The sequence below is a fragment of the Copadichromis virginalis genome, linkage group LG6, assembly GCF_057382275.1.
Source record: "Copadichromis virginalis isolate Kocher_CV1m ecotype Utaka linkage group LG6, C_Virginalis_male_GT1.1, whole genome shotgun sequence".
In the NCBI taxonomy this organism is placed as follows: domain Eukaryota; kingdom Metazoa; phylum Chordata; class Actinopteri; order Cichliformes; family Cichlidae; genus Copadichromis; species Copadichromis virginalis.
In genome coordinates, this window is record NC_140623.1 from 14,156,325 (window position 1) to 14,171,012 (window position 14,688).

At 41.6% G+C, this 14,688-nt stretch overlaps 1 protein-coding gene across 1 annotated transcript in view; it reads left to right on the forward strand.

Annotated features, from left to right (window-relative positions):
* Nucleotides 1–552: 552 nt before the first annotated feature.
* The window catches only part of grin2ab (glutamate receptor, ionotropic, N-methyl D-aspartate 2A, b), a 136,447-nt gene continuing 122,311 nt past the window's right edge, over nucleotides 553–14,688 (forward strand). The window contains exons 1-2 of the mRNA XM_085458809.1: nucleotides 553–1,794; nucleotides 2,577–2,783. Coding sequence (XP_085314935.1) covers nucleotides 1,777–1,794; nucleotides 2,577–2,783 — 225 coding nt within the window. The 5' untranslated portion in view covers nucleotides 553–1,776. The remainder of the gene's footprint in view (nucleotides 1,795–2,576; nucleotides 2,784–14,688) is intronic.

A 14,688-nucleotide genomic window follows, 5' to 3' on the forward strand; every position in this document is an offset into this window, starting at 1 on the left:
GCCTGCTAACATGACCCCATGCAGGATCTACACCATCTGTCTGCAATGGGACTCCAAGGCAACACTCAGAGGGAGATGCAGAGAGAGTGATGGAGGTGGGGGGAGGAAGAGAGAGAGAGATGGGGGGTGTCAGCGTTCCCCGAGGACCCCCTGTGCTTCACTTTTGATCTGCTAATTATGTTCAATTGAGACTGTGTAATTCACTCGCGTTGCTTCTATTCCCCCTTATCTGAGCCGCGGCTCTTAACAAACTCCGGCGCTGATGAGAGAACATGACACACAATCAGCAATAAAAACGTTTTCCGGTGCGGTAATTTGTATTTATTTATTTATTTTTAAGGGCTCTGCGTTTTAATTGTGAGGAAGAGTTGAGGTGTCTGCAGGGGGACCAATAGATTGGGTTATAACAGTTGAGCGGATATTGAAATGTTTTATCTGCGCGCAGCTGAAGAGCAGAGGAGGCGCGACGCGGCGACTTCTTTGACGCCGAGACAGTCGTCACAAACACACGCGCGCGCGCGCGCAATGACACCGGCATCCAGGAACAAACACGCGCGCGCGGCTTCGCTTTAGAGAGATGGCACCAGGTGATGCCATAAACGACGGATGATGCTGTGCGCCATACCCCCTCTCGCGCTTTCGTTTCTTTTTTTCTGCCTGGGAGAGGACGCACGAGGGAAAGGGAACGACCCGGAGAGGGAGAAAACACGACCAGGACAGACAAGGAAGCGACATGTCAGTTTTAACGAGCTGTGAAGTTGGAGTCGCTCTTTTTTTCTTAGGGGGGTAGACATGGCGAAATTTCCCTAGCACGCTCCTTCTTAACTCCCCACATATCTTTTTTTTTTTTTCGTTTTTTTATAATGGGAAGATGAAGTCACCCAAGTCTGCACCCCCTCACCACTGCCTCCTCTACCCCTTATATGTTTAATTAACTAGGCTGATGTGTAAGTACCTTCAGCTAGCGGAGCGTGGGCGGCCGGGCAGCTGCGGGGTAAAGACACTGTCGGGAGAATATTTCCTTCTTCCTCTCCGCCCGGACGGCTCGGTCGGCTGCCGAGCGTCACCTCGGTCGTGCGGCGCGGAAAGCTACAAAAATAACTCGACCCGTTTGAACTTGTTCCGAATTGTTTAGGGCGGCTTGGAGTGCGGTGCTCGTCGGAGAGCGCGTGAGGGGAGCAGCAGCAGTTGGAGGAGAAGAGGGGGGAGAGAGGGAGGGCAAGTGAGAAAAGATAGGGAGAGAGAGAGAGTGTGTGAATATATATGTGTGTGTGTTTTGATGTTATTTGTGACGGAATCCCCCCCTTCAGTCTCCAAGAATCCGCGAGCGGCGCAAGGAGGAGGAGGACAGGAGAGGAGGAGGAGGAGGAGGCGCGCGGACCTGTCCACGAGCCCTCACTGCGGAACGCGCGGGGCTGCCGCTGGAGATCCCAAACCAACGGTTATTTTGGATTCTAGAGTCTAACTGATCCCCGCGCGCCAGGGGGCTTTTTCCCCCACCCCGTCTCTCCCGTTGAATGGACGGCGTTTGACATCTAAACCGAGAGGAATACTACCTATCTACGGGTGGGAGAGGTGGCGGTGGAGGGGGGAAGTCTTCAGAACCAGACAGGTGGATTTATCCGTGTGGTTTCGTTTTTTGGGGAAGGGAAATTGAATGGAGGAGAAATTGATGGATTAATCTGACGGAGAGTCGTATGCGATTCCCACTCCTGCCGAGGGCACCCGAATGGAGTAACAGGCTGCAATGTCATCTCCACCTGGCCGCCTGGTGAGATGTGTCACGGGAATGGGGTGAGCGTAATTAGTGTTTTCTTTTTTATTTTATTTTTTTTAGGTTGGGTCAAAACTAACTCTGTCACCAAAGACGCGGAAAATGAGCGGCATTTGTCGGGATCCGGTGGTTTTAATATCTGCCGCACTCTAGCTCTCCTTAAAGTGGAACAGCGGCGGGGTGGTGTGTGCCTGGTTCGGGTTCCTCCGCGCTCTTACGCTTGTCCGAGTCCTCGTCACACAACCTGCTGCATGCCCTACATAAACGAAGCCCGGCACCGGAGAGAGGAGCGTGAGGGGAATATTCGCCAAAGAGCCACAGGCTGTTTTTACTCCGTCGTCCCCCCCCCCCCCGCTCTCTCTCTCTGAAACACACATACAAGCACACGCGCGCGCACGGAGGGAGAGAGCACTAATTCGTCCTTTTCACCGTAGCCTACACCTATGATATGAACTTGTGTTTTCGTCACGGCGAGCTTTTCCCTCCAATAATCCCCCAATAGAGAGACGCAGGCACGCGCGCACTTCTGCTCCGACTCACACAAACATATAACCACGCACGCGCGCGGAAACAAAAAACACGCAGACAGCTAGCTGGTATTTGATGCTGTTCAAACTGTTAAAATGCTAATGAGGTGCGAGAAGTAAAACGACATTGGTTAAAACTGTTTATAGCTCACATAAGCACCTGCCTGTACGCTCGCGCCTATTTATAGAAAAGCGACAAAGTCATCAAGTCCTGGGAGCTTGCGGCGCAGTGTTAAAATCTGGTATCTTTTCGTTTCTTTCTTTTTTATTTTCAGATCAAGTTTGAACACTTTTCCTCTGGTTTCACCGACGCCGTGAGAAGGAACCAAAATGCCAGTAAACGGACAGGTCACGGTGGCTGCCCGCACGGGCCCTCGCACCACGGCAGCACAAGTCAACATTCATCGCACGGACTCCGCAGAAGAAGGCGCAAAACCTCCGCGAACACAACCCCGCAGCAGCCGCGCTTTGTGACACCGAAGGTAAGGACAGCTGCGTTCAAGGAGAGAGCGACGCTCTTCTTTTAGACGGAGCGCCGAGCGACGCTAAGCGGCGCTGTTGCATCACATTATCCCCCGGCTGCTGATGAGAAGCCATGTAATGAATTCATATCTCAAATTACAGTTTTCAGGCTTTGAATGCAGTCACGTTGTAGAAACACATTTTCTTCCGTTTTCCTCCTGCTTGGCGTGCCAAGTCTGACACACAAAGTGTCTTCTCCTCTTCTCAGGGACACTGAGGCCTTCACACTAACGCGCACGCACGCTCATGGACATGCACACACATAAACACACACAGATGTTACACTGGAGGGGGTAAATATAAGAAAATAGGAGTGTGACGTGACAGGATGACAGGATGTATAGCCCTGAATGGCCATAAATCTTCATCATGAATGATCCCCATCGTTCCTGTTGGCAAACGGATGCCCTCAATTTTGACTACTTAATATTATGTATGAATGAATGCACATTTATCATAATCATTTAGAGCAAATTATCATCCGTGCTGCGCCAGACTCATTGTGGTGTTGTAGAGAACTGAGAAGAGAGACTGATGTTGTGCTCAGCAGTAGCCTATTTTCCTGAATAGTGGGATGACACAAAAGGAGATCAACTCTGTAGGGCATAAACGCAATAGAGTGGGGAGCAGAGAATGTCGAGTGCTGTTGCTACCTTCATTAATATAAATATCTCGTGCAAAGCAGCAATGAATTCTGGGTGTGATGTCACAGCACCTTTTAAAAAAGCTCAACAGTATTTTATAACAGGCCTACTTTTCTATTCACTTTCTGTCTTGTTGTTGTCACTCCAGAGAGAATTTCCTGCTCAGTTGGGCCTTGTATTTTCATCGCTTTGCAGTCTGCTATTAACCAACTACTGAGACAAAGCTAAACAGGAAAGACCTTTAAAAATCTCTGTGATGTGATGCATACCATATTCTGAGTCCCATTTGGGCTCCGGGATGACATAGTGTTGAAGTGATGTGTCGAGATGCATCTGACTGAGCTGTGCACTGAACCGGCTCCATTGTTGGACAAGCAGGTAAAGTACATCAGAACTCATTGCGCCTAAGCTTCTTGTCAGCGCTGTCAGAAGTGAGGCCCTGTTGTTTTGGATTTCCGCAGTTAAATCGATTTTAATTTCTCGTTTTTTAATGTGCCAGTGCCAACATGTTGTTGTGCTGCCTGTAACAAGGCAAGCCCCTTGGGGATTATTTTGGTGGCACCTAAGTGGAACTGGCTTTCTCTCCCCATGGCTCTGCTGAAGCACAAATGTACTACATTTACACAGGGATTCGGAGAGGTTTCTTGCATCAGAGGGGCTGCAGGAGGTGTGCCTTCACACTGCTCTGTGTCAACCAGGGCTCTGTGTTTTGGTTTTTAATATTGTGCGAGACATTTTTAGAGTCAGAGCCCAAATTTAGCCAAAAATCTACATATGCCTGCAAGTGTGGGAAAGGTTCAGGGAGCGATCATGCAGAAGTCTTTCTTTTCATGAAAGATACATAGAGGTTTTGTTTGTTTTTTTTTACCTCTGTTGAACTGTGAGATATACTGAAATGATCCAAAACTATGCAATTATTATTGTGCATTTACTGTGATGTGGTCATACCACCAGAATGGCTTTGTGTGAAGATTGACTCTTTGATTATAACACTGACTGAACTGTACAAATATTGCTTTGGTGCCTCTCAGGTACTAGATACTGTGTTTTTATTTTTAAGTTTTTACTCATATGGTCTCTTTTTCCTGCAGTTTAGTGGATTTTAGGTAGGAGTGCTCACACAAGACTGCAACCTTGAGCATTATGAGAAAAATTACAAAGATACTTACAAAAAAAACAAAAACAAAGGAGAAGAAAAGCCAGGGAAACTTGTGGGTGGAATTATTTACCTTCCTGCCCTGTGTTGTAGCTGTATTTGTCCAGAAGAAGGTATGACATATCCTGTGATAGGAGCTACAGCAAATAATCCTCTTATGTGCACACTGTTTTTGTTTGGAGGTCCCTATCTAAGTTGACAAACTGTGGGTTTAAGGTTTTCGATGTCGGAATTCTGCCTACGACATTAACAGCCAAGCCACGTGCAGCCACCGAGCCTCTGGTGTGGCCTTTTAGCTGTTATCTGCTGAGTGAGTGCTTTCTTCAAAGTCAATTAAACCTGCTGCTGGGCCTGCACTTTGTTACTTCGGATATTCTCGTCGCAAGAAAACATCCGCGGTCGAAATTTGGTTACACGCGACCCGGCGGCGGACAGTTTGAACCCATTTTCTTGTTCACCCCTAGAATAACGAAAAAGCCAGTGCCTTTTTGTAAATACAATGGCAGTTCAGATTCGTCTTACACCGAGGGCTGAGAGGATGAAAATTAGTGTTTTCATTTTCCTTTTCTTAGCCATTTCCAGTAAAAGGGACAGAGTGACATATGATAATGAGTATTTTGACCCCTGCTGATCTTCTGTACATTGATGTGTGATAGTGCAGTCTCAGATGCAAGTTAATAACCCAAACGCCTCTTACAAACGTGCACTGTTTAATCATTTAATCAAAACACAGCTGGTACTCTCATTTAAAGAGTTAGTGAGCCATGTGTGATATTAAGTAGGGTTTGACTAATACAGGTTTTTGAACCGATCATTTTTAAATCAAGCTGACAGTAGATGCCATTTCGTAGAACCACTGCGTGCCTTAACACACTTTTCTGGTGTGTGAGAGTCCCTGCTTTAACATGATAGGCCCAAAAGTTGCTAGTGGTGATAAATTTATCGCCTAACCTAAATTTTTCTAAATGTTATAGGAATTAATAACTAAGAATAAGAGACATGACTGCATCATTGTTGCGGTTACCAGTATTGCGAGTCGAAGCTGTAGCCCTACAGTTTAGATTCTAACTGAACCTGGTGGCAGTTTGACCTGCCTATGTGCCTGTGCCTAATGGTTATAGCTGGTGCACGACATCTCTAGTGAATTTTTAATGGTTTTAAAGTGTTTCCATCTGCTTCAGATTTCAGATAAGTCTTATCCAGTTTCAGCACAGTCTTTCAGAACTTTATGGATAGGATTTAAGTAATCGGATTGGAATAAATCTTAAAATTGGCGTTTTCGTTTGTTTGTTTGTTTTTTAACCTGATAAATCATATTCTCATTGCTCAGGCGAGGATTTGGATTTGAGAATGAAAAACCCACCTTTAATCAATCTCAAAACTTGTATCTGTGTTTTTCATGACTCAAAGGCAGATAGTTGTGGTGCTGGAAATCGAGATAATCTTCATCCTGCTTGAGAGGTGCTTTCGGGGTGGATTTAGAGACGTGACAAGCATAATAGGGCTGTAACCAAGAAATTGCCATCTATACATCTTGAGAAGAATTAGCATTTCATGATTCTATTTTCATCAGCAAACCTGTCAAAACAGTTTCATCCCAAATGTCTCTGTTGCAGATGGAGGGACCAGCTGGATAGTCCATCAAATGGCCTTTCAATTCCTTTATTTTTTTCTATAGATGTCTTCATGTAGACTGCTATACTGCATTAACATTTCAGTAATACAATTAGAAATCATAAAAGTAATTTTATTTTTCATTATGGTTTAACGACACCATCCATGCTGCCGTATTCACTTTACCTTATAACAGCGGTTCATGCCATTTTCACTTTGTCCATACAAATAGTTTTAGCTGAAAAGCAATCTGTTATTATTAACATTTTATATTGAGCTTGTAGTGAGATAAGGAGGGGTGGGATGTTAAGTAATTTATAACTTTTATTGACCTGTATTGACAGGGCTGCAGGAACGTCAATACATCTCAGCAGTTTATCACTGAGCGAAACATAACAGTCATACTCTCCCAGTAAAAAGTGAAGGGAGTCCAATTCTGGGGAGAGACTCAACAGAACAGTTTTTAATAGGTAAAAAAATGTCTTAATAGAACGGCTCTGCCAGGCCCCTTATCAATCTGAGGCGAATCTTGGTTGTCATTGCTGGCCACCATCTCCAAGCAGCCCAATGCCAAAGACTCTATATAAAAGATGGATGTAACATCTGGGTCTGAAAAGGGAAGACAGTGTTGAAGGGCTTTAAGGGGGTCGACTCTTTTGATTGCAAAAAGAAGTTTGTGAAAAAAAAGACCTTCCCATTTATCTATGACCTCAGTAAACTCTTTCCCTGATAAATTTATGATGTCATTTAGTGATGTGTTGTTCACAAATGACTCTAAGAGCCGATTGTAGCGCACGAAAAGAGCCGACTCCGTTGGGCAGAGCCAAGTCTTCAGCCCTTCCTGCTCAGGGCTGAGCATGTGGCCAATCACATGCAAGGACAGACAAGAATCACACTATTGTGTGAATATCATGTAGTGGGACAGGTCAGGTACACAGAGAGACAGGAAGCTGGATTTAAATCCAAGTGCATCAGGACAAATTGAAGAAACAAGTGAAAACTGTTGTGTTTGCGTCTCTGTCAGATTCACTCGCTCACGACTTCACCCAAAGACAGGACTTTACTAACCAATGAGGGATGGCAATGGCTATGCGCATCTTTTATATACAGTCTTTGTTCAAGGACCTGAAACTGGCTGATAAGTAAAACGTATTGTTAAAGCAGCGTTAATTTTGGGAGACGGGGGTGTACTTGCCCATAGCATAAATTTCTGCAAAAACAATATTAATAAATTAGCACCTTCCAATGTTATAGTGGACATGTTAGCAAACAATTGCTTATTAAGAAATCCAGCAGGCATGGATCAACATAAACGTTCATGTTGAGAGGTGCCTCCAGCTACTTAATGAAGTAAGAATGCTCCCTTTTTAATGACTGTTTTCAATTACAGTAACTCCCTAGCGAAACACACTGTATATGGCACTAGTTAGAGTCACTACCGCGAGGCTGAGAGCACTTACTGGATTTATCTGATGTTTTTACTGAAAAAAACAAACATCAAACTGCTTGTTCTCGCTGGAAATCTAGTTGATGAGTGGAGAGACCTTCCCAAAACACGGATGGGTAAAAACAAAAATAAAACATAAAAGTCATATTGCCAAGAGGATCTGCTGCAGTGTAGTGCAGGAGGATCAATACCTATAATTTTATTATATCCATAATTATTATAAAACTACTGATTGGGGTTACTGTGAATTGACAATGTTCCTTCAAAATAGTTAATCCTCAATACTGATAGCAGGCTTTTTTCTGAAAATATATATTTAAATAAATGGATGCGGACAGATTGCTCCCCTTTGATGTCAGTATTAATCTTTCAATTGAAAGCTTAAGGCTTTCAAGATGGTGGAAGTTTCATTTTGGATTGTAACCTCCCCCTTATGTGCCTATTTGAATGCTGTGCTTTAGAATTAGCTTGATTAGTATTAGGCACAACATGTGGCTCTGAGAAGAATCCAGATTCCTAGGAGGCCGGGTTGTTACCTTAAATGATGCCTCTTACACTTTGTCACTGAAGGTTTTTTTTTCCTAGGCTGAGAAAGAGGCTTAGGAGGTGCCTAAGTGCGGCCAGCCTGGCTCTGTCATTTCGGCCAACTTAACACCCAAAACCCATATTCCAATCTTATGCTTTTACAGACACCAGATTTTGGTTGAGACTGATATAACACTGTCCTAGTTAAGACATTCTTTAGCTTTTTAAATCCAATTTGATTCAGTTTTTCATGGCTACGAGGACCAGATCATTCACATAAAGGTATCAGCATTACTTCATCACTTTTTTTGTCTCTAACACAGATTGGTGTGTAGCTGAAGTCTCTCTAATTCCATGAAATGTAGTTCCTGCTCTCACAGTTTCATGCCTTACATATGTTATGGCACAATTAGCTCAATGTGTGACTGAGATGATTAAGACATTTTTACAATGAATCAGACATTATTAAACCAGAGGAGATAACACATGCACAGTAGGGCTTTCTTTAGACAATGGTATTATGGAGCCACACACACATTTTTTTTTTTACTGCAGCACCGTCTTTCTATTGGCAAAAGGCAATGTATAAAAAAATAGTAAATGTAATTCTCTAGAAAACCCAGCAGCTACAGCTACAAAAAGGAAAGGCTGGCGCTGTGTGCACAGCACTAACTGTGCCAATGATGTTAAGTCCATAAGGAATTTTATCAATCAGCTTTAGCCCAAGTAACATGGCTTTATTTTCTTCCCCATATTATTTCTTCCTTACTTCAGTAAATATAATTAGAGTTAAAACACACACACACACACACACACACACACACACACACACACATCACTGAGGGTTTTCTTTTAAGGCTTGTTTCATGCGTACACAAGAAATAAGCTTCTAAAAAGATTCGAGAATTGCAGCCCACAAATGTTTCGTTTTGTTTCTGAGCACGTGCTTAACTTTCTTTACCAGACAGTTTGGTGAGGTGACTTTAGCTGAAATGAAACCCTCGTTCCGTGTGTATCAAACAAAAAAAGCCTGTGTGGCACTTCTGAGCACCACCTGTTTTGCTAGCTTAACAAGGTTTGTCCTCAGACTCAGAGTGACCCTGGATAGAGGGCAGCTCAACACAGCTGTAAACCTACGACTTTTATACTTTATACTGGGAGCATTTGGGCACAGTAAAAACCTAATAACTGTCTTGTTTGGCTGCTGCCTGCTGTCCAATCCAGCGTGTGTTGAAGCGAGCTGACTGGAACGTCAAAGGCAGCTTGTTCAGCAGTTGTTTGATAATTTGTTATTAAAGACTTTTGAAAGGGATTTGAATTGCTCTTTTATTATAACTTCTTATCATGTCTGTGTTTGTAATTTTCCTGTCGTTTGGGCTGAAACACAAGAAAACACATCGGCTGCTGTCATGTGATGCAGATGCTTCATCAAATATGGTTGTTTGAGCTGTAGACTGGCAGTTTTTTGGAATGAATTTTTCACAGCGGACCTGTATGAGGTTTCTCTTAAAACAATTTTGGATCCTTTACAGCAAATCAAATCTATAATGATAGTAACATTTAAGTACTGGTGATTAAAATGTGGGTACATCTGTCGGAAGTACAACAGAGAGTTAACACAAATAAGACTGAGCATCTTCATGAACAAATGAAGCTTACTTGGTGCCATACAGTCGGTTCCCCAGCCCAGCAGAAAATTACAATCTGATGATGGAAATGGGCCACCAGTACAAACTGACATAACAAGAATTTAACACTATCAGAGTAGAACTTGAAAGAATATCAGATTCAAAACTCAAAAGACGTTTAGGAACATTATCTAAACTATTTTATAGAATATGTGGACACCAATGGAGGAATCCCAGCTAGAAGATGTGCCTGGTATGAAAATATGGGGGAATTTCAATTCAATTCAATTCAATTTTATTTATATAGCGGCAAATCACAACAAAAGTCGCCTCAAGGCGCTTAATAGATACAGAGAAAAACCCAACAATATGACCCCCTATGAGCAAGCACTTTGGCGACAGTGGGAAGGAAAAACTCCCTTTTAACAGGAAGAAACCTCCAGCAGAACCAGGCTCAGGGAGGGACGGCCATCTGCTGCGACCGGTTGGGGTGAGAGAAGGAAGACAGGATAAAAGACATGCTGTGGAAGAGAGACAGAGGTTAATAACAGATATGATTCAATGCAGAGAGGTCTATTAATACATAGTGAGTGAGAAAGGTGACTGGAAAGGAAAAACTCAATGCATCATGGGAATCCCTCGGCAGTCTACGTCTATTGCAGCATAACTAAGGGAGGATTCAGGGTCACCTGGTCCAGCCCTAACTATATGCTTTAGCAAAAAGGAAAGTTTTAAGCCTAATCTTAAAAGTAGAGATAGTGTCTGTCTCCAGAATCCAAACTGGAAGCTGGTTCCACAGAAGAGGGGCCTGAAAACTGAAGGCTCTCCCTCCCATTCTACTTTTAAATACTCTAGGAACAACAAGTAGGCCTGCAGAGCGAGAGCGAAGTGCTCTAATAGGGTGATATGGTACTACAAGGTCATTAAGATAAGATGGGGCCTGATTATTTAAGACCTTGTATGTGAGGAGCAGGATTTTGAATTAAATTCTGGATTTAACAGGAAGCCAATGAAGGGAAGCCAAAACAGGAGAAATCTGCTCTCTCTTTCTAGTCCCTGTCAGCACTCTTGCTGCAGCATTTTGGATCAGCTGAAGGCTTTTCAGTGAGTGTTTTGGACATCCTGATAATAAAGAATTACAGTAGTCCAGCCTGGGAGTAATAAATGCATGAACTAGTTTTTCAGCGTCACTCTGAGACAGGATATTTCTAATTTTAGAGATGTTGCACAAATGGAAGAAAGCAGTCTTACATATTTGTTTAATATGTGCGTCCAAGGTTCCTCACAGCGTTGCTGGAGGCCAAGGTAATGCCATCCAGAGTAAGAATCTGGTTAGATACCATATTTCTAAGCTTTTCAGGGCCGAGTAAAATAACCTCAGTTTTATCTGAATTAAGAAGCAGAAAGTTAGCGGCCATCCAGGTCTTTATGTCTTTAAGACATTCCTGCAGTTTAACTAATTGGTGTGTGTTATCTGGCTTCATGGACAGATAGAGCTGGGTGTCATCTGCATAGCAGTGAAAATGTATGCTATGTCTTCTAATGATGCTGCCTAAGGGAAGCATGTATAATGTAAACAGAATTGGTCCTAGCACTGAACCCTGTGGAACTCCATAATTAACCTCAGTGTGTGAAGAGGACTCTCCATTTACATGCACAAATTGGAGTCTATTAGATAGATATGATACAAACCACTGCAGTGCAGTACCTGTAATACCTACAGCATGTTCTAATCGCTCTAATAGGATATTATGGTCAACAGTATCGAACGCTGTAGGCTAGAGCTCGCCCATTACCAACACTGGTACAGTTTCTTCACTTCAAGGAAAGGCGAAAATGGTTCCATTACAGGAAATTTCATGACCTCAGGTTAAAATAGTCCGTGCTTTATCCATCCATGGTGATGATGGCAATCCCTGACTTTTCCATTACCTTGAAGAAACGGTCTTTTTTTCTTTTTGAATTTTTACTATAATCTCCACAATGAAATGCACAATACCCTTCTCTCACAGTGTAATCAGAGTATCTGATTTTGAAGTTTCTTTGAATGAAAAATGTTGTGTATGTCTGTTTTTTTCCTCTTATGTTTTGTTTTAGGATGCATTAAGTTAAATTTAGTTAACCGTTTGATCTGCTGACATGAACAGTCTGTTACTGTGCCTGCTTTATCTTATTCCTCGTCATTGCTGAGCTTTTTCCCTGTTCTATCTTGTATACAGTGTAGCGTCACTACAGCATACATTTTTTAGATCTGGAGTTTTCAAACTGTAAATTCTAGCCTCAAGTAAATGAGTCAGCCTGCTGATCTGGATTATTGACTTTCTAGGACTGCTGAAAAGAAAATGTGAACAATCTGTACTCAAGTCTGCTCGTCTTGTCTTTGTGCTATTTTTAGTTTATGCACTTCAGGGGGCTGGAGGCTGGCATATGTCACCTCTAGACTGATGTCGTCACATTTTTTATGATACATTTTATTTAAAACAAACCTAACGCATTACTAAATGTATATTGCCCATGACTGGCTTTCCGCCTGTCTATTTGATAAAAATGCATTTGACTGCATAAATGTAACTTAATCTTAGACTTACTGAAATCATAATCTTCCATGTCTTCCAACATAATGTTCCAATTTTCCATGTTGTTTACAGATTAATAATTCAGACATGCTTTTTGATCGTTTTCAGTGACCACTCTATTCTCTTCTGTGTTTGGAATATTAAAATCCAACATCTTCCAATATGCATGAGGCAGAGTTAAAAATATGAATCTTGATATTTTAGTTGCTGAAATTATGGCAATAGACTGGAATAAGTCTGAAGATGCAAGGAAATTGCTGATAATCATGATTTCTGGTAAGTTAAAAGTGCAATATTCTTTCAGAGACACCAGCAGATTTCCCTAACATGTGTTATATGTAGTTATATTTCTTACTAAGATAATATGAAAATGCAGTTTAAAAGTAATGTTGTTTTATTGTCACAAAAAGTTGTGGAAAACCTGTTTATGCTCCAATCAGCACACTTGGGTCTGTTTGTGCTGCTCCAATCAGGTACTGCCAACAGGGTAACAAGTTGCAGAGTGCCCGCTGGTGGACCAACTGTGCAATATCAACACATAATGTGTTTGAAGGGTGTTTCTCCCTCTCGTTTTTTCATGCATCAGCTGTTAAACACTGATATATCAGCAGATGGCTAATATTAATCAGGCCTTAATCCTTATCCATTGGCCTGTCATTAGCCCTAGTTTTCAATTACTATTTTTCTTTTTTGTGATTAATCTTTTTTTTCTACAAATAAGGACTATATTAATTGGACTGTGGTGTAATTTTCTGTGACTTGCTGTGCAGTTAACTGTAAAAACAAACCTTTGGAGAAGTAAGTGCTTTCAACAATATCAGCATTTTATTTTTGCATTAATTAGCAGGTTTCTGTGAGTGTGGATGCACTTTTATAGCTATGTTAGCTAGCACAAATGAATAGTTTGGTTCATCCAAATATGTCTCCAAAACACCAAAATAGTAATGGTTAATATTCCAAGCCACTTGAGGTTTCCAAGCACCCTAAATGAGTCAATCGAGAAACATGGGATCATGTCATGGTGGATGCAACCATCGTTTATAAATACAGTTTGTATTTATTAAAACCTCCTTTTAGTTCAGTCATCATATGTACTTAACTGTGTGACTAGGACTTTGGTGGAACTGAACTGATTGTTCTTTTAGTACTTCAGAATTTCAGTTTTTGACTTTAAACTGACTGGATATCACTTGTGGCTGATCTGTTAGGTAGTTCGGTTTGTATGGTGGAGAGCCCTCCTGTGTATGACCTTGCTGATTTTGCTGTTAGTTATTTTTGTGTTATTAGACTGTTTAATTAATTAGCATCATTATTTATGCATGTAATTTTTGTTTTTGTTATTGTTTAAATTATTTTTAATTTTTAATAAGTTTTGCGTCTGAGGACCCTGTTTAAAAAATTACATGGTGCATCTCAAAGGGGTTTTTCCTCTAATTACATTTTGAAATAAAACCTCAGTGCAGGAAAAACCTGTTTATTTACTCAAGAAAAAACATTTATGGTTCAGTTATCACATTAAGATTCTTTAACTGGGGTTTTTGTGATGATTTTTTACTCAGTTTAGCACAAAAATACTGGCAATTGCTGTAGTCACATCACTTAAAGTGGTTTTAAATCTGCGCGTTATTATGTTAAAGTAAGACAGATTTTCTTGGACTCAACACAGAGGGGTGGATCTTTCAGTTTCTGCAGCATAGAGACACTATATTAAGCATTAAGGGAATTGACAATCATGAACAGTTGCTGAGAAAGGTGTCACATGGAATTATTTATCTATAACATTATTGTTTCTTTGGCACAGCTAAAAGAGGGAAAATTTAGGAGATCTTTCAAATTTTTGGACCAATATTCTGTCATTACCTTTTCACCTGTTTGATTTTGGAGGCAGAAGAAAAAGACTCACTTCTAAAAGAATCCTGAATAAAAATATGGATACCAGGAACTGAGTGTGTATGACAAATGTTTTGCCACGACCTCCAGTCACACAGTGGACTTTCAGACATGCCCTCTTTTACATGTGAACATATCAGAGCTGTATTTGAATGACTATGAGAACTAGCTGCGTCTGATCTCTTAACTTTGACATATCAGAGGCCTGAACTGCATGCCATCGTGTTAACTGATAGGCAGACACAAAATGTCAACTATACGTGGCTCCGGTATTTAATCAGCTCTGCTTCTAATTTGCAGTATGATTAAAAAAATCCTCTGTGATGCATTTTTGTAATTCCCAATCCAGGAGTGGGGGCAGCTGCTGCACAAACATATTGACTCT